This window comes from Molothrus aeneus, chromosome 8, assembly GCF_037042795.1.
Source record: "Molothrus aeneus isolate 106 chromosome 8, BPBGC_Maene_1.0, whole genome shotgun sequence".
Classification (NCBI taxonomy): Eukaryota; Metazoa; Chordata; class Aves; order Passeriformes; family Icteridae; genus Molothrus; species Molothrus aeneus.
The window spans coordinates 8,536,038-8,559,524 of NC_089653.1; the positions used below are offsets into that span (position 1 = coordinate 8,536,038).

A 23,487-nucleotide genomic window follows, 5' to 3' on the forward strand; every position below is an offset into this window, starting at 1 on the left:
AAACAGTCTTATCTCTGCTTAAAGTGACACTTAAAGTGACGTTGCTGATTCTAGTCACCTCCTCATTAACAGTATTTTCAAAGCATGCCTAAATACCAGCTTTTTACCAGTTGAATTCATTTCTGTAAAACCACTAAATGTAATATAAAGCTAAACATGTTTATAAATTCTTCACTTATTTTTTCTCATTTTCTTCTTCAAGAAAATAGATTAAAATTCTATCTTTGAGTATGTTTGTATTAGTTGGTCAATGTGTCCCAAAGCAATATTGTGTTATTTTCTCTTTCCTATGCTAGCAACTATATACAGTACTGTCATAAAAGTTTACAGCATTGATCTTTGATATGTGTAAAGAGACTGTTTTACTGCTAAGCAGGCAGTTATGGTATCCCATCTCTCACTTGTATTCTCATTTGAAGGCCAGGAATGCTGAGGGAAGGCAATTCCACGTGTGCTGAAGTTTGTCTTGTGAATCTGTTCAACTGATTTGTATTTTAAGACCGTGGGCACGTGCATGGAAAAGCAAACTGATATATGAATCTTCAGGGTTCAATTCACCAGGATATTAGGACTCTCTATACACAGCGATTTTAATGTTTGCAAGGTTTTATGAAAGCGTTTGAATCATTGTGACTGTGGCAGTAAAACTTGAGTGGAGTTAGCAGGCAAGCAGGTTATGAATCGGAAACTTCATCAGCATGAGCAACGCTCTAATGGCTTCAAATCAACAAGCTGGTTTGTAGAAGGAAATGGAAATTGTTTGCAATTACCATGTTATGCTTCAGGTTGAAGTCCCCAGGAAGCCCTCTGGCTTTATGGATGAGATCCCTTTGTGTCTTTCCACCTCTGTTTTCAATGTAAAGAGGCTTCTGGAATTGTCTAATGTAAATTTGCTGCTTTCTTGGGGAAATAAAACCTCTGCCACCTAAATGTATTAGAACACAGAAATAACTTCCTTTACCCTGACATGTCTTGAAACCATCCTCCTTGGTTTAAATTGCTGGCCAGTATTGCCCCTTCATCTTGACTGCCATAAATCTGGGAAAAGCAGAAACTGAGTTACTGAAAAAAGTTCCATAGCAAAAAGTTTGCTAAGAGACTATTCTTAAATATGTCATTCTGTACTTAACCAGTTTTGCATTGCCACTTCCCAGTGAAGTATCTAAGTAGTCTCTGTGATTTAATTCTTCCCTCCAGAGGGATTTTCCTATGGAATTTAGGCAAGGGCAGCTAATAGAATCAAATCCAGGACATCCAAAGTGACACTCAGTTCTGTATCTGTCACCTACCTGGTATCTGTTTTTCTACACTTTGTCTTGAAGTCCTCAAATTGATTGGGCTCTTCAGGACCTTCATGCATTGTTGTAGTCTGTTTTGAACTTCAAAACTTCATTCACCTTGTATAAGTCATTCCTGGTGTCTGGGATCTCCTTGAAGATGTGGTAGGGTCTGGGAAAATGGAAAGCTTGTTTCTGAAATCAGTCTTCACTCTTGGGACTCTCCCTTTAGCCCTTTTAGATATACTTGCAAGCTGTCTTACTTATGGAATGCCAAACCTTCTGCAGGGAAATAAGCCATGAGCATAAACAAAGGCTTAATCTCTTCCTTGGGGTAGCTTTCAGCTGTTCTTCCCTTCAGAATGATATCAAGAATGTGACAGGTTTTATTCAAATATGAGACCTTTTTAAAACTTAATGCATTGAAGCTTTCCGGAGCATATGAAGGAGATACAAAATCTGCTTTTTTCACTCATCCCTTCACCTTTATAGGAATGCAATGGATACTGTTCAGTTATTCATGCCTTTGGAGTCCAAATTTGATTTTTTGGTGTATTTTGTTTATTATGTCCTCTTACTAGTGAACATTGAGTTCTGAAGTTGTTATACATCTTGACTTACTGTCTGTTGATGTTTATCAGTCTTTCTGGTATATTTAACAATCATCTTTGTATTTGTGTGTGTGTGTGTGAATGATATGTAAAAAGTGGAGCTTGGGAGATTTAAGAAGACTTTAAAAATAATGGTATGTGAAGTGATTTCTCCATAATAAGTTTGAGGAGTATGTTACTAGTTCTGTGCAGAAATACTGACTAATGCAGAATTTCTACAGAGTACAGCATCATTGAATTTGAAGGGACCATTTTAATTCTGGCATTTCATAAGTTGTGACTGCTTACCTTGTTCTGTGAGTGATGCATAATTTAAAGATTTCCATTAAGGCTACTATGACTAATGTAATATTCTGACTGCAAAATCTATGCAGCTTCTATTAACTGTTTTAAGATTTATTATTTTTGTTTTGTTTGAACAGTAGGTTCCTTTGTGGCTAAGGTTTCCAGTGTGCATTTTTAATGATTTAATTAAATACGGTTAAGGACACTGTATTTCTCTTGGGATGGAGACCCTATTGTTTGCATCTTTTGTACCTTGTTTTGAAAAGAAAAAAGTGTTTCCTCCAACAGATAGCTTAATCCAAGCTGTAGGTTTCCCTGACAGCTTTGAGTTGATATGAGTATTTACTGCCACTAAAAAAAGAGGACCTGGTAGTGCCAACCATTTTCACGCCTTAAGCCAGATAAAGAAATACACCTCACTAAAAAAAGAGAGAAAATCCTGTTACATGCATTCAGCAGAAAGTGACTGTGCAACCATTGGTCAAACTCCTTCATTTTGCTAAAAATAGACACTCCTTAATTCTTCTGCCTACATTTTCAGCAGTTCAATTTATTACCCAAAGCTGCAGTCTAGATTAACAACTTAGTTGTAATAAAGCTTGTAACACTTTATGTTGAAGCCTTCTGTTCTATTCTTTTCCTTGTAATGTTTGGACAATGTGCAGAAAACTGTTGTGTTACAGAAATTTCGTAACCTCTGTATGGGAGGGAGTCTCATGACTGAGAGTGCATTTTGGTAGCTGACAGGGAAGATCAAGCTGCTGCTTTGACAGTTAATTTTTATTGCTTTTCTTCACTGTGCCTTAAGCAGACGTGGCACCATAGCCTGCCAGTAGCTGTTTAATATTAGATATGCTCATAAAAATTTTAATTATCACCCTTGAAAGAAGTTTAATCTACAGTTGTCAGGAAATATGAAACATGTGGCACTAGGAAATAAATTATATCCCTCTTCACAATGTTTTCTTTCAAATATGGAAAACTGAATTCTGCACATTCAGTCAAGGGCAGTAGAATATTCTTTCCCCATCAAAACAAAACAAAAAAGGAGTTAGAAGGAATGCAGGCTTGGTGAGGTTGACAGTCTCTTCTACAGCAACTAAAACCTGCAAACTAAATTGGCTGCTAGTGTATAAGATATTTTGTACAACAAAATTGCAACAGTCAAAATTAAAGAAGTATTTTTTAATGTACTGGCTTGGTACAAAAACTCACATAATTTGTTTTGGGTAATATAGATTATAAAGAACCTCTTCTTGTTTGCTTGATGAAAAACCAGGTTTGAAGATCCGATGTATTTGCCTCTTTGCATAATTTGTGTTTTATGAAGTAGTCGTTAAAATGGTTCTCTGAATTTCTCATGGCTGATGTTACAGTAATAACTCTTAAAACACTCAGAAAGATATAACTTTCTTATCTCTGCCTGTCACACAACTACTGTTACTGGGATTGATTTTTTTAGTATGTTGTCAGTGACTTTGGCAGGAGGGTAGAGCAGGTTTATCTGTTGGTCTTGTCTTCATTTCTCCTTTCCATTTGTGATGGTGGAGGCCATTAAGTGCCTGAACTGCTTTTCCCATTGTATTCTTACTCTTGGAAACCTTTTAGGCAGAAGTCTTGTAACTTCACCTTTAAGATGCTTGTTACCCCAATATCCCGTGTTTGCTTCAGTTAGGATTTAGACTCTGTAGGTTTGGATATTGCCCAGCCTGCAAACATTGTCCTTGGCATTTGTGGCTACGGGCACTACCTGTTTAGTTTGAGAGGAGGGGCACTGGTTTTACCTCAGCCCTGTAATTAAGAGGAACATGCCTGAAAACCACCAGCTATCTCCAGTCATCTCTCACATCTAGGGAAGGCTTATTATTGCCAAGAGTGAAGAAAGTTGTTTTAACAGTCATCAGTCTGAGCAGGTAGACTACCTGTGAGTCAATGAGTCAGAAGCAAGAAAGAAGATGCTGCTGAGTTCAACATGATGTGTACAACCAGTACTGGTTTTGTTAGTCATCTTACTAAGACCAGTAGGTTGCTGTCTCTAGAATGGTCTTATCTCAGTAAAAAGAACATGCACAACTTCTTCATTCTGGACAGCTTATCAGAGCCAGGTGGGAGTAGGAGGCATTTCTGAGCCTCTGCTATCACTCATCTTTGTTTGCTCAGTTGTGTCTCCTTTGCACTCCAGACTCAGCTCACATAATTTTTAGACCCCTGAAGTGGCTTCAGGATAAAAAGGAAAAAATGTACTTCACTTTCACATGTCCTCAGAACACAGGATAGCATTAAGACAGGTGGCATTTCACTGTTTAACAAAATGTTGACTTTATCTAGTGCTGCTGCTAGGTATCACTGAAGATGCTGGCTGTTCTGTTTGAAATCAGTTAATTTTTCAGCCAAATGGATAACAGAATGTAAGGTGTTACACCATTATCAGTAATACTTTGGCTGATCTGATAATGAAACCACAGATTTTTTTGATGGATGCCAATTATAGGTGTACTAGGGATAGCTTGACTGTACGTATTGAAGACATTATTCAAGGGACCTTGATCTGTTTCAGCTTGTTTTATGCAGATGAACATTTTAGATTTCAAAGCTACTGCTGAGTCAGTTTCCTGGACACAACAGCCAAGCCCTGCTGGATCAGGTTGAGCCCTTTCCTTTCCCACCTGGTTTGAAGCCATTCAGCTGTGCTGAGGGTGTCACTACAGTGAAATGCTACTGACAGCCTTGTTTCATCCAGGAGTTTGCCAGCTAATCAGTAATTAGGCCTGGATGTTCCTTGCTTGGTTCCTTGTCCAAGGTTATAATCTTTGTGTGTGGGTTCTGTAAAATAGACACATTTTGCAAGATGGACAAAAACAAGATGCTAAGTGTTGTTCCAGGTGAGCTTAGAGCCCAAGGCAGTTCCTGGGCAGTTTCTTTGTGCAGTAAGGCAGTGGATTCTCTTTCTACCATGGTCCCCAGTCAGGTGAAATTTTTAAGATCAAGAAATCAAGCTACAGTCATCTTAAAACCTGCACTATAAAAGACAGTTGTGGCTGCATGAGCAGTACAGATGCCCTTTCACACTGCCTGGATCTGAGCTTTCTGCCTCAGCCAGGTGTGAAAGCTACCTGCTAGAACAACACCAAAGAGCAGGAGGGACCACCTGACACATCCAGAGGGCCTTGCAGGAAGCAGAGCACACTCTCCTTGAAAATGGAAGTGGTTTCAATTTGTTCAGCTCAGAAATTTTTTGGATACTATCCAAACTTTAATTCTTGAAAATCTCTTCTACCCACTGCACCTCAAACAAGCTGGGACATTTTGGTGAGGATTTTAATAAATGTAGCACTCAAGATGATGTTCTTTGATGTTTCTGATACTTTTTGATATTTTTCTCTGAAAATTCTCATCTGCTCCTTCACTTAGACTGAGCAGTTTTCAAGGGCAGAACCTGTATCCATTGAGTGAGTTGTATGATTCTCCTGAAATTTATTCTTAGGCAACCTCAGTATCCTACTTAAAACATTATGCTTGCTTACCTGTGTTTTTTGAGTAATGGAAGAAGACAAATGAGAGATACTAAATTGATTGTGTAAAAGCTGCTTTATTGTTATTATATTATTTATACTTCAAGTATAAGTACAGCTTTGCGTCTTCTTATTTATCAGCGTTGCTTTGTATTTTAATGGCTCATGAAGTAATTCTTTAATAACCTCTTCTCAAAGATATACAGAGCAGTCTGGAAAGTGCTTCTGCTTGTTGAGCCACCAGTTTGGTGTACTCCTCCTGTGAAGCATGAAGGCTTGCTCCATCCAACCCCAGGCAATGTTTTCCCTTCACATCTGTCCTAAGCTAGCCAGTAATAGAAGAATAACCCACTGACTTTAGTCAAATGCTGCCTTAAATTTGTGTTTCACCTATTGCTGAGTTTGTATTGAACTAATGTCATTCTTTCTTTTCAGCTGCTTGCTGTAGATTTCTTAGATACAGCATACATGAGCAGCTTTTATTGATCCTCAGAGTAACTGCTTCTAAAGCAAGTCAATGTGTGCTCTTAGATCTGTTCTGCGCTCTGTTGTTTTGCGTTAATCTGGACTTTACTTTCTGCTGGAGTGAAGGCAAATGTAGCTCCTTTGCTCAGGAGGCACCAGGGTGTACACAGAGCCTCAGGCAACAAGGCCATTAAAAGGCAATATTTTCATATGTTTGCATAGAAAAGGTCACAGGGTCAGTATTCAGTACTCTGGTGATTGCATTATGGGCAACTGTTCTGTCTTTAATTATCAATATCAAAAAGTTACCAAACTGTCTAATGCTATTTCTTTCTGTGCTACAGAGTTATGAATACAGAATGTCTTGTTTCACACTTGAAATTTTCCTATTTTGGGAGATAAATTATATTGCCTTTAAGGAATAGAAAAAATGGAGCTAGATAAGTATAGTGGCATAAAAAGATTCATGGTAGATTTTTAGAGAGGCTGTTCCACTGGAAAGAGCTGGAGCATTGGTTTGACCTTTCCTGTATTGTACATAAACTTGATTTCTATATGTAAGTAGGTTTGTTATGTTTCTAAATTATGTATCTTTGTGTACCAGTGGCCACTGGTTTCTTTGTCAGTCAATGTTCTTAATTGCCTGGTTGGTCCATAGTGGAAAACATTGAACCCAAAATTGAATCAAAATTGGTAGCATTCTTACATGGTTTTGTGATTGTTATTGGGTTGGTTGGTTGGCTTGGTTTTGGTTTTTTTTGTATTGGATTAAAAATTTTGCACCCAACACTTGTAATTTTGTGTGCAACTACCTAACTGCTAGATGTTAATTCCCAGAGAAATTCCCACTTGCACTCTCTGCAAAACTGTAAAAAGTGCTAACAACACTTTCTGTTATGAAGTACCATGAAGATTTCTTTTTATTTCTTGTGCAATGTATTGAGTATAATAATTAGGTGGAAGCAGTAAAGCAGTCTGTAATGGTTCTGTTTTCTCAACTGATGGATGAAAATAGGCTTGATAATGTTTATTAGAAAGTTTCTCAGGGAAAAAATGCTTCTATTTGATAAAATATATGGTGACTAATGCTTCATAAGTAGGAGTATGATTCTACAGCAATAACTACTAAGGACTAATACTGGTTGATTATCTTCTATTGTTGTCTTAGACTAATTTTTTTAATTGCAACTGCAAATTTTTGCTTGCAGGTGGCAGTGTGCTGTATTTGTTTCTTTGTCATCCTTCCACTGAACCTCGTTGGGACTATTCTTGGCCGAAATCTGTCAGGACAGCCTAATTTCCCATGTCGTGTCAATGCAGTGCCTCGTCCTATACCAGAGAAGAAATGGTAAAGACGAGCATAATGTTAGCTGGAAATATTCACTTCAATACATTTAAAATGGCTTTTCTGGTCTTCAGCTTTAATGGAATAATTGCTTTTAATTTAAATTGAGTTATGCCTAGAAGAACCACTCAACTGACATTTTCCTAATATGATTTTTCTTTTGAATTAAAACACCGTGGTTAATAGTTGTAGCAGATTTTACACTCCTGGATCACTGATTCACATTTTTCCTGAAATGCTCTTTAGTCCCTGTGTAAAGGGGTGGTGCCAACTCAGTTCTTGTGTAGATATATTGACACTAAAACCTCTCCACTTCAGTTAATGCCTCCTACAGGTTTAGGATTGAGTGTGCCTTGGAGGCAGAAATGTTCTGATTAATGGTCTCCTAACACAAGCTGAGACATATTTGCAGGGTTATGGTGGGGAGAAGCTTGCAATGCTGTTCCCAATTCTGTACTTTTGTTGAAGGCACAGAGCCTAAAATATTACAGGTATATGGTTTGAACTGTGAAGAAGGCTTTATAATTTTTGATGTGAATGCAAAGTGGTGCCTAGTCTCAAAAATTATACTTAGGTTTTTGGAAAATTATGAATGCAATCACTTTTTCCTATTAATTTAATTCTGAGGTGAAAGCAGCAAGCTACGGAAATTAAAATATCCTCAGAGGATTTTTAATAGACTTTTCTTGCTTTCCCTGTTCAGAGGAATGGAACAGATGAAGTGAAAGGGGCACTGAAACATGTAAGCCTGTAATGTCCAAGAAGTGCAGCACACTGAGTCTCTTGTTAGTGGTTGGTTGTGCAGCTCAGATGTTAGAATTTAAGTTATATTGTGACTGGTATCTTGGAAATCTGATGGATTTTTCTGGATCAGCATGACAGTTAAAAATACTTCTCTTGATGATGATGAAGTAACACACCATCAGCTTAGACAAGTCTCCCTATAAATAATAAAAGAAGCAGCAAATGAAATCACCGGTTACTACCTGGATTCAGCATCATTGCAAGTGCTACAGAGAGGTCACCTTTTAGTGACAGGGTCTTTTACAGGTAGCTGGGTATTCATGTTTAACTATATGTTCATGACTCAGTATAGCATTAAAAATGAACACTGGTTCTTATCTATATAACCATTATCCTGTGAAATTTTGCCTGTGCTTTTTGCTGTATCTGTAGCCATCAACAGCACTGTGTTTTCACTGCTTTCCTGCAGGGCTAGTGGATGTCATGGAACTTGATTGCTTAGGCCCTTTTTGTCCAGAAAGATTCTTTCTGTGGCCTTAAGGCTGATTAGAGGGCTAATCTTATGCCTGTAGGTGATAGGCATGAGCCTCATGTTTTGTTTCACCTTTCCCCAAGAGTAACTTCTTGTTTTATCCATACATGTGACATTTTTGAGGGAATCTTTCTAATCTGCTGGTATGAGACAGAAGTGTTCTTGTTAGCATGCCTTTTAAACAATCTTCTGTGCTATATTAATAATCTGGTCTTAATAAATGACGAATTTCAGTTGTCCCTAAACTAATCCTAATATCTTTCAGGTTCATGGAACCAGCTGTTATTGTTTGCCTAGGTGGAATCCTCCCTTTTGGATCAATTTTTATTGAAATGTGAGTACATCAGCTGTTTCCCAGTTTGGTTAAAAATTACAATTTAAGTTGAATTACAATATCATCTGCATATTTTGTTTACTCTCTTCAGGTATTTCATTTTTACTTCATTCTGGGCTTACAAGATCTACTATGTTTATGGCTTTATGATGCTGGTTCTGGTTATCCTGTGCATTGTGACAGTTTGTGTGACCATCGTTTGTACGTATTTCCTGCTAAACGCAGAGGATTACAGGTGGTAAGTGTTGCACTGTTTTCATAGTTAACCAGATTGGGAGACTTTTGTGGAAAAGCAGTGTTTCTTCAGTCTAGATGAGTCTTTTCCAAGTGCATTGTGCTTGAAGCCTTTTGGCTGGTTGTATGATGGAGATGTATGTTTACTTTTAGGCAATGGACAAGCTTTCTTTCTGCGGCATCAACTGCGATTTATGTTTACATGTACTCCTTTTACTACTACTTTTTCAAGACAAAGTAAGTGATACTTTTCTTGCTTGAGTATCAGATTTCTGTACTGCCAAATCAGTTTTATTTATAAAAAACGGGGAAAACGGCTAGCATAAATTTCTATCTTTCTTTTTCAGGATGTATGGCTTGTTTCAAACATCATTTTACTTTGGTTATATGGCGGTATTTAGCACAGCTCTGGGAATAATGTGTGGTAAGTTCCAGATATTTTGAAGGTTTTCTAACAATTTTTTTCAGACTCATATTTCTGACCTTAGTTTGTGGTTTTGGTGGTAGAGTGTGTATGTCTGCAAGATCTGCTCAAAAAGTCTTTAAGAAGAATCTGAAGAGTTTTCTGCTTATACTTGGTTCCTGCTTTATATAGGAGATTCCTATGGATTGTCTCTTCTGATAGGAAAATAATTTATATACTGTGCAGGGAATTTCACCCTCTGTGCAAGCTTGAAAGACTCAGTATTTGGCAAGAAATCCTGCAAAATAAATTCCAAATGAAGTTGAGACCATGCTAGCATTTTGCTTTGGATTTTTTACTGTCACCCAAGACAAGGAGCTAGGTGCACCCTTTGAGGCATCAATGATAGCACCATAGTGATGACAGGACCGTGTGTGTCTTGTGGCATGTATATATGAGGGTGAGCAGAACAGAGGACTGAGAGCTTGAGGATAACATTTGAGAAATAAGTATTGTAATATTCACAGGTGAGGAGAGTGCAGGGTGCTCCTGTGTGCAGCTGGATTTCATTGCTTTTTAAGATACTATTTTGACAGATGCTTATGGCAGTGAGGTCATCTGTTAAAGCCAAAAACTTATTCACATGTTAACTTTATTTTTATCATTTCCTTTATGACCTCCAGCAAGTGCTTCTTGATTCTTTTGCACTTTTCTATAATGTTGGTTTTTTGGTAAGTGATCTTAATTAAATACTACTTAGCAGTGAATGAATAGTCCTATAGCTACTGGGGAGATTTCTTAGAGTTATATTTGAGACACTAGATGTCTTACAGGAACTTATTTCTGTAAAGTATATATTTCTTGATACCTGAAAAGGGTGATTAATATTACAATGCTTTATAAAAAGGGAAGGGAATTCATCATTTAACAGCTGAGTACCTGTTCCCCTTTTCTCTCATACAATGTAATTTTGCTTCATCAGGTTCTTGGCACATTACAAGACTTCCCTGCTGTTTTGGTAGTCTTGCAGCCATTTTTTTTCTTTAATAGGCTTATACTTTTCAGCTCTAATGTTTTCTTTCAAAAGTGCTCAGGCTACTATTGATTAAAATGTCTGTGATGCAGAAGCCAACCTTGTCCACCAGTTTCTGTAATTAAAATGTGTTTTAAAATACAAAACTGGAAGATTGTCAAATTATTTCTTCTCATGGTAGGACACTTATTTGATGGAATATTAGCGTAAAATCCAAATTTTTCAAAACCAGAAAATACTTCAGCACACTAAACTTTATTTCCACAGCTCTATTGAAATTTCTTTTTGTCTTTTTAAATGTGTTGGAAGAGAAGCCGTGAGATTCCTTTTTACTGAGAAGTGCCATTTTCAGTATGTGGAGTGGAGAAAAAAAATCCCCTGTCAAAAAGCATTTGTGTAGGGAACTTGCAGCCATTGAGGTCTAACAAAAACATTTGTGTTAAAGAACTGTGCAGTGTGTGTGCTACTGCCTGTAGGTCTGTGAAAAGGGTGTGGAGCTGTTCTCTGGAGGCTCACATGGGTGGGCGTGTTGGGTATCACAGTTGGATGTGAGATGAACTAGTTAGGGTCCAAAGCAGCCACAGGGAAACTCTCTGTAGGAATGGATCATCCAGCTCTGGGTTTAATGCCCTTGACAATGCCTAGTGAACTCAATCCCACATGTAGAGGGATGCTTTGATCCACAAAGTTTGCTGCTGTCTGCCGAGCATCTGAGTTCTGGGACCGGACAGTGGGGAGCCTGTGAGAATTTCCAAACCTTTTGAGCTCCTCATGTTTCCCTCTTAGTGGCAGAAAAGGTTAAGACTCATTTCCCAACTTAGTGGAAGGCTTAGGGGCTACATAACATAGAAAGAACTCTTGCAATACCACACTTCAGCATTTAAGTGTGCTTAAAGAGCTTTAAAAAAAATTTGGTGCTTAAAAAGTCACAACTGTAGTAATTGGTTTGAAGTAATAGATGGGAGTTAATCTCTTTTTGCTTTGTGGTTGTTCTTCCTCAGTATTTGGATTTTTCTCTTTATTTAAAAGCTTATTGTTCTGCTGAAATATGCTTGCAGTCTATTTCTGCTGAACCTAAATAGGCCATAACCAGGTTATAAATATCATCTGCTAAGGTGTTTAATAAACAAATAAAATATTTCCCTTTACTATGTATTTTTTTATTCAGATGAGCCAGCTGCCTTGCATTTGAATCAGGAGGATGTTCTTTAGTCCTCATTGCCCAGGGTTTCTGCCTCCCTGCCCCATGTTTTATTCAATGCTGTGAAGTAGCCTTGAGGCTTAACCCCTGCCTTGGGTATTGGCCATTAGTGGCCTTCCTGGCTAAGGCACCTCTCTGATTCAGAATAGGTTATGATTTGTTTATGGGGATGAGAGCTTGTGGTCTCATGTGACTGCTGCTCTCTACTCCTCCCCCTCCCTTCCACCTCATGCATTCTCTAGATCCCAAGTGAAGCACAGTTAATGCTTTGTTCTCTCAAATCTCTGTGATACCTGGCATCACATCACTAGAGGAACTCTTAAAGAACAAGTTCTGGAGTGTATCTCAGTTTAGCACTGGAAATGGGCATTGGATCTATTGGCTGTGTTTGCTTTAACAGGAAAAGCCTGGTGAGTCTTAAAGCAGAAGTCCAGTGCCATTATTTTGTTAATTTACTTCAGAAGATTAATTTCTTGACAAGCAGCAGAAAAATCTGCACATGCTTCTGTATGACTCCAAGCTCTCATCATCTCTTCACAGCCTGCACTTGGGTCTGTCCAAGTGCTGCACTGGTCTCTCCTTGAACAGTCATGCCTTCCTTCTGCTGCATCCCCAGCTTGCTTGCAGGCAGCAACAACCTGATCTTGTGTGTGCTGTACTTGCTTTATGGAACTCTGCTTTGCCCAAGTTAGTAATGCAAATCTCTTGTTGCTGGCCAGTGGAATGGTTGCCATGATATTTATACAACTTGGAATGCTGTCCTGTACAGAAGCTGAATCCACAAGCTCCTTACTGCTCCAAAAACGCTGGAATGATTTATTATTATTTATTTAGTTTTGCCTTGTGCAGATTTCTTGATTGGGTATAAATATTGGACTTTTGAGGGTCTAAAAATGAAAACTTTGTGACAGCTTAATGGCTGACTTCATAAATTATCCCATCAGTCTCCAGGATTTAAAGAACTCTTCAGAATCTGAATAATTCCATAGTCAGCAATGCCAGCTGCAGGTCTGTACAGATTTAATATGTAAAGGCAAAACAACCACTTTATATTTTTACTGGAAAGTTTGGCTTGAAAATTTTAGCATGGGTTAGACTTCTATATTTAACATGTCTTCTCCAGTTCTGGTGCATCCTAATTCAGTGCAATGCTTTGTTCTGGGCTTTTCTTCATTTCTTCAAGGAAGGAAAAATATCTTCTCTCTTAAGAGTGTTCTTTACCAAGCATCCAATCATTTAATGTTAGGAGTTCTCTGTAGTGATTTACAGACCCTGACTTCTCTATCCATTCTGTAAAATACAACTGTGTTGGCAGTCAGACAGCAGTTGTCTCTAATTCTTGCCTGATTTTCAGCTTCACTTCAAACATGACGATCAGCCAAATTGACTTACTCTCATTTTGCTTGGAAGAGATGAAGACATTCCCTGCTGATGTTGTAAGACCACAGTATTTACTGAGCCTGGCAAACCTGAGCTTCTGGGTTTGACCAGGAGAGCTGATGAATCTCTTTCTGAGAAGAGGCCTTAGTCCAGTGCATTTCTTTAATTTTTCTGGATGTCCTTAATACTGCAGTATTTTGGGTTTAGCATAAACTGTTGCCCCTGTCAAAAACTCAGTGACCTGTTCTTTTATTACTGCTGTGACAATGCATACTTTGTTCATGACTCTTACTAATTTGAAAACCACAGGTTGCAATTTCTTGAACTACTAACTGCTACTTGTTAATGTCTTTGTACAGACCTCCTTGGAGTGTAAGACTCCTGGGATGGAGATCTATTATTATTTGTGCTTTGTGGGAGGGGAGAAGCCATCTGCCAATAAAACACTCATCCAGAAGGCATGTAACTTATAATAAAAACCTGCCCTCCCATCCACCTTCCCTGCAGAGTGGGTGATTGTATGTTTTTTACCCTCTGCTCAGAAAAAATGGACTTGGTTATTGGCAGCAGTAGGGGGGCTGCTATATTTATCAAGGCCAAGTGAGCTTGGCCTCTTGGTAAGATGGTTTAATGGATTTGGATTGCTAGACAGGGGAAGTTCCTGTCAGCCTTTCAGGGGGAACATGGATAATTAGAGTTTGAGAACAAGTATTGCAGGTAAGAAGTTTCTGTGTGCAGAGTAAATGCTTTGTGTGACTTTCTCTGTTGAAGTGTGCGTGGTTTATGCTGCTGGCTGGTTCTGATGATCAGCTCTCTAACATATGGAATGTTTTTGATTTCTTTTGCAGGAGCTATTGGTTACATGGGAACAAGTGCCTTTGTTCGTAAAATCTACACTAATGTGAAAATTGACTAAGGAAATAAGAAAATTGAACTATGGATCAGCTCCTGTTTTCCTGGGGATGAATTTGCACAGCAAAAAGCGCGAGAAGAGATTTGGGTTTTAACACTGGGCACTATATGGGTCTCCATTTCATGGATGGCTTAAAGTAACATCTATTTCATTGATCCTAGGTTCTTACTGACTGCTTTCTCCAACTGTTCACAGCAAATGCTTGGATTATATGCAGTAGGCATTACTACAGTATGTGGCTAATCTTTCCCCCCCAAAAAACCAACATCAAAAAACAAAAAACCTAGCTCATTAAAGATGAATAGACTAGCTCTCTTCAGTGAAGAGGACAAACAGTTTGTTTAAAGCATTTGTTCCATTCAATATAAAGAGGGAAACTTGGCTGCTAAAACTACTTGATTAGTAGTCTTCCTGGTACTCAACATTTCTAAATTATGTAAAAATGCTGTTCCAGAAAGATTACTCTTCTGATTTTTACTGCCATTGCCAGGATAGGAGGTATGTTTTGTATTTTCAACTCCAGGTGCTTTTTGGTTTATTTGCAATATCAACTACCCTACACTCATTTGTTAAAAAATAATTTAAACATATATAAAACTCCCATATGCATGTAATATATCAGCTATTGCTCTAGTTGGACCAACTTCCCTTTATTTATCTTTAAAGTAATATCCAGCTACATCTTAAATCCATCCAAAGAAAATACAGTCTGAAGACGGGATGTGTTCTCTGCAATGCAATTTACTGTACAGTTAGAAAGCAAAATGTTAAATGAAGAGGATTGTTTGTTTTTTAATAAACACTCTGAGGTCTAGATTAAAACAAAACCAACGTTTTAACTGAATGTCTAAAGTGATTCTCCTTTTTTCCAAGTTAGTCTTGCATATTTTTTTTTGGGTTTGGGTTGAATGAAGATTTTCCTTTAGACATCATACAAGGGGTAATAAGTGTATATAACATTAAATAATGTAACTTAGATGTAGATCCCAAATGTATTTGGATGTACAGATTTACTACAGAGTACTTTTTCTGATGATTCGGTGTAAAAATGTGTGAATTCGGGTGGCTTTTTACATCTTGCCTGCCATTGCATGAAAAGTTGGGGTTTCTTCACAATGTGTGTATGTCATGCTTTTCTGTTCTATTTCTCAAGCTCTTACAGGAATTAAATTTGTAATTTAGAACATTTTAATTTTTGTTAATCCTATCTGAACACTTTTGTAACATCAAAAGCACAGTTGCTTTAGAGTGTTCAGAAAACTAAAATAAACTTTTCAGACAAAATGTTTTGATTGTGAAAATAGATGAGTTTGCAATTGAGAATGTTTGAAAAGGCAATACTGCTGAGCACCAGTTTCTGTATACAATATTAGTGTGGTTTTCATCTATCAATCCCCCTTCTTTGAATTCAGAATTTGTTTACAACTGTATTGTACAATACAACTCCAAAGCGAGTGACCAACCCAAAAAAGATTCTTCTTGGCTGTGGCAAAGTGTTTTGTGATCCAGCCAGTGTACTGGGAAAAGTGGGGGTAAGTGTGGACTGAAATAAATGGGCAAATAAAGGTTAAGTCTTTCTAAGATGACTGTTAATTATGCACTGTATTTAGTTAGAAATATCCTGAATGAGTTTGTGACAGATTTGAGAGCCACTGGGCTTGATTTTTTCATGGGTTTTTTTTCAGACATCTGCCATGTAGGAATGTTTTCATCAGTGTGGCTATCTGAAATAGAGCACATGCCATGTAAAAGGAAACTTCCTGAATTTAAAAAATGAGCCAAATATTTGTATTGATTAGCACTGTACTGTTTCTGTATAAAAAGTACAGATAATGCAGTAGCCACAATGAGAAACATCCGTATTTAGCTTGGTGAACTGTACAGGTAGGTAATAGAGGGAAGCAGTGCATCCTTGCTGCATATGGCTTCTGAAAAGTATTTTAGCTTTTAGCTCTGATTTCCCTGGCCAATTTTAACTAATCTGTCAGAAAATAATTAAGTTTTGCTTCAAGTGAATCATTGCTGTCTGTAGGTAAACACTCTGCTGCACAACAGAATAATTTTTGTCTGTTTTGTTTTGAAGTACAGGCCAATTTTAAGATGAGCTTATAAACTGGGTCAACAGTTAGTTTATCATTGTTCCAAAACATGGAGACTTAAAGCAAAGAATGGATTTTGTACTAGTACTTGCTGTGGGAAGCCCTCTTTTCCTTCTAAATCTGAAGTGAGAAGCCATTTTCTCCATATAATAAATACATTAAGTATTTATCTGCCAAGATAAAAGTTTTAAAGGGAATGTTATGATAATGGGTCTGGTTCTCTGTTTAGAGCCCTGCTATGTGATTAGTCTATCAGAAACTTCACCAAACCATTTGTGAATTTCATTTAATCGCTTTTTAATGCCACAGGATGGTGGGTTGCCTACTTGCTTTTTCTATCCTCTGGTATTACTGGCTTTTGCATATCCAGACAGGATTGTATATCTTCTAAAGTGACGTTGGAAAGATACTTACTGCACAGGCATTGCTTTTGTTTCTGCAAGCAGGTTCCTCTGGAGAAGTACTGTGTTTAAATAATTGACATTTTTATACAGCCACCCTAGCACGTAAATTGGGAGTTTGCTTTGTTTTCTCCCTTTTGGTTTCTGAAGGAGTGCAAAATGTGACCAGTTTTCAACAGCTTGTCTTTATGGTTGCTGTTTGGGGCAAGGCTGTTTGCTCCCCTTCCCCCTCCTTGCCCTCCTCCCCAAAAATGTGGGTATAGCTTGAACCATCTTGCTTAATAGAAATTGGAAGCTCTCTGCTTAGATGATGTAGTCCTTCCTCTTTTATGGAAGAAATAAAGATCTTACAGACAATACTCCTCTTACCATGGTTGTTTCTTAAGAGTTTCTGGTCCTTGAATTCAGGCTTTTTGATAACTCTTGAGTTGGCTGCTCAGCGCTTTTCTTCCCATTTCTTGGTACAGAGGCCAGGGATTTGGGCAAATAGTTGCATAAGCAATAGCCAGTTTTGACCAAATGTTTTAAGTAAATATAATTGTAAATATTTTCAGGTGAGGCAGAGTGCAACATAGAAAGTGCCTCTTGTCATTCATATATGAAAATATATGAGTGCTGGATTGGAGGGAATGGACACTGTAAATAATCATTACGTTATGCTCTTTTTGATGTCTGAATGTTTTGAAGCCATAGTGTCTATTAATTCCTCTCCAAAATTACATTCCAAAGTGTATAAAGGGCACAAAAATTGTTTTTTGTAGGATAGTCCTAGGTGTATTTCTTTAACAAGTTTCAGGTTAAAAAACAAACCCAGAACACTAAAACAGTAGAAGTGATAGCACATTCTTACCACTATCATTACTGCAGAGCTAACACAAATGAGAAAATTAAGTTTTGCTCTAACTTCAACATCACCAGTATCCAGCCAAATTTGCCCAAGGGAGTGTATATATACACGGTTTCACTGAAGACAGCAAAATTCTGTAACTGAGTGCTTCAGGAATTTCTCCACTGCAATGTGTCCGGAAGGCATCAGCTCAGGAAAAGACAAGTCTCCTCTCTAGTCTGTGGACAAGTAAACTGAATAGTTGGAGCTGGAGTTTAGGGCTCCTGTTTTCTTGAATAAATTCTTGACTCTGCAGCTTATGGTTCATTTCAAGTCTGTTGGAACTGTAAATTGACGAAGAATTCCAGTTTTGGATCCCTTGGATCTTTTCCTGGTTAATGCACTATGGCAGAGCAGCCCTGCAATGGCTGTTAGCACTGCTGCCATCTACGGTCACTGTCTCATACCAGGGTTAGCCCTGAAGTCACAAAAGCCCCTGCTGTAGTTGGACTGTTGGAATAAAGCCACGCTTGAAAGTGTTGGAGCAGTGTGTTTATGGCTTGAATTCTTCAGGAGCATCATAGCTCGTTTAAAAAATAAAGTTTTGGTGCCATTTGTTTTCCAAAGCCTTTCAAGGGAACATTTTCATTCTGCTAAATGGCATCAGTGAGAAAATCCTCAAAACTTGCAGAGGAGACATCTGCACGTGCATTCTGCAAGTAGTGTGTTTTTATCCAGGAGTGCGTTTTCAGTTCAGGAAAGGGGTTCTTTCTTACTTTCAGTATTTTCATTCAGTGGTTCTGAAATTTTTCTTCCAATTTTGGGAGTTTGGGTTGTGGGGGGAAACTGTAAAGATAATGGGAGGACCCATGAATCTGGAACGCTTTGTGTAGTTCTTGGAGAGAATCACTTTAAGGGGCAGGAATTCATTTAGGAAAAGGATAAGAAAATGGCTTTTTTATCTGGTGGACTAACCTATTTTAAAGGCAGACCTTGAAACAGGTATGCTGTTAACAATGTCATTGCCCCCAGCCCTGTACCAGTTACAGCGTTCTTATTTTCATCAGTGTATTTGCCAACAGTGCAATGCTTTTGCAAAAAAAACAAGGACTCATCTGCTGTGAACAAGGGGGTGATATTGCCTGGTTTCAGCATTTTTGCCTTATTGATGTATTGATTTTCTCACCAGCTCTTAATAATACAATACAGAACAACTTGTCAAATTTCTCTGGAGGTCCTACCATGCTGAGGCTTGTTTGGTTGTGAAAACCAAACCCATTTGAGCTTTCTTTACATTCTACACAGATCTCCTTCAGGACCATGGGCTTGGAGCATTCCAAAGCATTCCTTCACCAGCTTGTGCTTATCCTTCAGCTGGCATTGCACGACTACAGCATTCCAGAAAATACATGTATTTGTAGGATTGGGAGTTTATGTATAATTAACAAAATACCTAATTTTACCGAACTGTTATTTTAGGATTCTCCTAATACTGTGAGGTCTGCTTACCCATATGATGTAATGGTTACCTAGATAGATTCCAGTTCACCAAAGCTTAGACCTAAGTCCTATAAACTGGAAATGCTGGATCTGGATGAGAAAGGCCAGTCTCCAGCAGTTCTGTGTAGCAAGCTGCCCAACCTAGAAAAATGTGCTACAGTTGGACACCACACAGTGAATTTTTTTTCCTGAACCCTGTGTGTCACAAGCTTTTATTTGGTTTCTGAAATGTTTTGAGAGCTGTAGTAACTTTTTCTGAGTAGCTTCGAAACAGGGCTGAGAACATCATATGAGGCTGAATTCAAGGAAGCTTTTGTGGCTGCTTGTTCTCATTTTTGAAAGGTTTGTATCAGGAAGTTCAGATTTAGAGCACTAAGCAAGGTACAGTGGTTTTCTGTGCTGCTAGATATGTAATTCTTTAGATTTCAATTTATGCTGTTTTTTCATTCTGAATAATTTGTCTTATCACTTTATTGGGCTGAGAAAAGTGGGTTATGTAATTAACTTAGTGTGAGGCTTCTCTTGCTCTGCTACACAGGAGTAACTACAAGACTGGGGTGGAAATATTCACCTTATTTTGTTAATGCCTGACCAGACATTAGCAGGTGAATAGTGAACATTACCTACTGTTTGCTTTAAAAAGATGTGACAGTTTTAGAGTCAGGTACCCATTTACCTGCAAGAATTGGAGACCTGTAAAATGTTGAAGAAATACTGTTAGGTTAAGTTCTGCATTTGGATTCTGCAAATCATTTTGAGTAATTTTAATTGGCAAGCTAAAAGGTGATTTTTGTTAAGAATTTTTTTTCTGTTCATCTCACTACCAGAAAGTGATTAAACACCCATCTTTGTCTGAAGCTGAAATTACCATAATTTTTAATTATGTGTATAGCAAAATAAATTATAAAAAAGGAAATTACTGTTCCTGGTTTTAGTGATCCAAAGAGTGACTTGTAAGATGAACCTATTTTAAGGTGTTGCTTACCTAAGAAGATGAATACCTGCATGTTCTCTGTCTGTGGTTTGGATGAAGATGTTACTATAGTTATTCTCTGTACAGAAATCCTGTGCAGAAGCTGTAACTGGGAAAATTCTCTAAGGCAATTTTTGATAGAGCAACATCTTTTCTGAGAGATTCATTAAATTCTACCCACTTGTCAAACAGCCTTAACTCAGGTAGCATATGGTCCAGCCTCTGTAAAGGATGCCTGCCTGTGAGCAGGGAAATGCAACTATCCCATCTTCCCATCTTCATCTTGTAACAGAGGATTGGAGATATGTTTATACTTTCCCAGATTTATTCATCTGCATAAAGAGGAGGGGAAAAAAAAAAAAAAGAACTTTTCCTATGGCAAAAAGTACTTTGGAAAAACCAATGGATTCAGCTCTTCAAATTTTTAACAGCAGATGCTTTTCCAAAGATGTTCCCATGCCCTTCTTCTTAACCTTGCAGCAGAGATCATCAAAACCACCAGCTTTGCTCAATGCTTCCCAAGCTTAACTGACTCCTGTGTGAACCCTGAAAATGGATTTTAAGTGAAGTAATGAAACATCAGTTTGACATGCCTCAGTTTGGGAGACAGTGGTCAAGCCAAAATTCATGCTTCCAGATAAGACAGATTTCTCTCCCTGCCTCCCACGGCTTGTCCCTATACAATTCAAAATTACCCCATAAGTATCTTGGTTTTTCTCACATAGTTCAAGGATTGCAGTAATGATGGGAAAAATGTTTGGTGCTTTTTTATGTGGGGTGACTTCAAATCCTTCCTGTTGCTACTTTGGTGAACAAAAAGGAATTTGCCAACCATGGCTTACTTCTAGTTTCTCTAAGTGTCACTGCCTGTTTTGACAAGGCTGTTGTTAATTATACATTGAGTTGTTAGTGCACAGGTGAATGTGCCTGTGACTACAGTGATCTCTCTACAGTGGATTTCAGAACCCCTGGGACATTTAAGCATGTATGTGTCAGCATCTTGAAAGATTCCTTTTAGGCAGCAAATAATTTAACCTTATGCAGGTATTTCCTGGGTGGTAACGCAATAAACTTGATAAAAAATTTACCCACCCCCAATCTACTGCACAAGAAACTAAAATGGGTGATGGAAGGAAGAGAGCGCAGGGGTTGACCCTTACTTAATCACCTGGATTTGTCTGTGACTGCTCAGGGAAGAAGGGACATCCCAAGAGTGGTCAACTCTAGGAGTGATAAGGAGTGTGAGAGCAATAGACTGCTAGATATAAACAGTCAGAGGAAAAGGGAGATGGAGAAGTGAAGTTTTGTCAGGGTAGGAAGCCTGCAATGGTTCTAGGAGTAAATGAGCTTCTGCTAGAAGGGGTGAAGCAAAGAGAGGGTGATGGTTCTGCAGAGGGCCCCATGGTGCAGCTCACTGGGCTACACCTGCAGCAGGAGTTCTTTCCTACCATGAAAAGAAGCAATGAAAGAATTTAAAGGAGAAGTGAGGGGCACTAGAAATGCAGAGGGAAGAAGAAAAGAGTTCTGGGTTCAGAGTCCTGCTCCATCTCTCCAGGACTCTATCTACCCTTGTATTGGTGATGCAAACACCTTGGTGTGTTTGGTTTTTTGTAGACTTGGCAGCAGCTGTGGAATCAGCAGTGGGACAGGCTCCAAGGGAGTGGTGCCTCAGACACTTTGTTAGAAGAATTGGTGGACCCCAGGTGCTGGCAAGAGGGAAGAAGCAGGTCTTGTGGAAGACCTAGCAAACTTTGTGTGTGTCTTGGCCTCAGGACATATTGTGTGCAGGGATATTCCATTAGCACTAAGTAGCTCACACATAGCTTTGCTCATGGGTGCTATTCAGAAAGAGCTGTGTGCGTTCTTGCTCAGCGAGGCTTGAAAGGACAGTGGATTTTGTCTGTGTGTGTTGGGCAGGAGAGGGTTCTGCAAAGGAAAAGACTGCCTTTGACAGCAATGGATATGGATTGTTTTCTTTCCAGATAATTAACTATTGGTGTCACAAGTTGCTCTGCTGTTGTGAGACTTCACTGACTTTTTAACAGCTCAGGTGAGAAAGATCCTTTCACAGGGCCGTGTTCCTTAGTTGCACTGATGTGGCCCTGCCAATCAAGATGACATAAGCTGATCTCCTAAACACCTGGTAGCAGTCATTGCTCTGGGTACACTGCCTTGGCTGCCAGTTGCAAAGTGCCAGGATTGTTACTGAGAACTATTTCTGGAAGGTTTGAGCAGTTCTCATGTTAGAGACTTCCAGAGTTCCCTGTAGTAGGGCAGCATTACTTTTTTGTGTGGGTAATAGTGATAGACTCCTCTGAAGTCCCTCACAGACTCACTCTAATTGCACAATTAAGGATCCATATTTTAATTTGCTCTCTTCCTCCTTCAAAGCTATAGGATGTCCTCTTCTCCATCCATCCACATCTATAATGGAGGTCCTGTGTGCAGAAGGGGTCAGGCTCCCCATTGTAAATTGTCATGCTGGAAGAGCTTAACAAGCAGTTTCCATGTGGTCAAATGACTGTTCTTAGTGGGTGACAGCCCAGCTTTCCACAGGGATGACAAGGATCCATGATCCTGATAAGTGAAGCTGTTGACCACCCTTACAAGGTTCAAGCTTTTGTTTTCCGGCTTCCCATACCCTCAGAAAGTTATATTGCCAGGCTTTGTGCAGAGAGAAAAGAGCAGCTAGTGCTCATCCCACTGGGGGTTCTGAAACACTGAGAGGTGAACAGCTTTTCTTTTAAAGATGAGCTTTCCTTTAAAGATTTTCTCTTAAAAATAACCTTTAGACTGCTCTTCCACCTGACAAAATCAGAGAAAGTAGCAACCTAATACAGAAAAAGTAAAAGTAGATAGTGTGTAAATGGGCAGTATAAAACTCAGGAAATTGATAAAGTTACTTTACTATGTTTAGTCTTGATGGCTGTTTGTCTACACTCTTCAAAAACCTACAGTGATGGAAACTCCCTGGTTCTTTGTGGAGGGATAGAATGTAAGGAAATAGTGCAGAAGGTAGTCTCACCCCTGAGGAGCTGCAGCTGTACTAATCACCAAAGATCAGGAACAAGCCTGCCCTTAATAGGCCACAGCTGTGTCCAATAAGAAGACGAGTGCTACAAAAGAGTGGGGTAGCTGGGTGAGGAGAGAGCTGGAGTTTGTTGGCTGTGCTGTGAGGAAGAAGAAGTTGGTGCTATGAGGAGCTGCCCATGAGAAATCACCGAGAAGGTATGGGAACTTTGCAATATGATGACAACAGTTCTTCATGGCAATCTGCTCTAGAACTTCCCTGTTTCACTGCTAGAAAGCTTGCCTGAAACCTAGATCATTCTTGGTTCACTGAATACCAACTGTAAGAAACTGCAGTATGTTTGAGTAGCAGAGCTGTTCACCACTCATGTCAGAGTTTGATGCAGCCT

General features: G+C 38.7%; 1 protein-coding gene across 1 annotated transcript in view; it reads left to right on the forward strand.

Moving 5' to 3' along the window:
- TM9SF3 (transmembrane 9 superfamily member 3) overlaps positions 1 to 17,128 on the forward strand; it is a 41,923-nt gene extending 24,795 nt beyond the window's left edge. Inside the window, exons 10-15 of the mRNA XM_066554292.1 lie at positions 7,359 to 7,498; positions 9,037 to 9,105; positions 9,197 to 9,343; positions 9,493 to 9,576; positions 9,687 to 9,763; positions 14,205 to 17,128. Of these exons, the coding sequence (XP_066410389.1) occupies positions 7,359 to 7,498; positions 9,037 to 9,105; positions 9,197 to 9,343; positions 9,493 to 9,576; positions 9,687 to 9,763; positions 14,205 to 14,272 (585 nt within the window). The 3' untranslated portion in view covers positions 14,273 to 17,128. The remainder of the gene's footprint in view (positions 1 to 7,358; positions 7,499 to 9,036; positions 9,106 to 9,196; positions 9,344 to 9,492; positions 9,577 to 9,686; positions 9,764 to 14,204) is intronic.
- Positions 17,129 to 23,487: the final 6,359 nt, after the last annotated feature.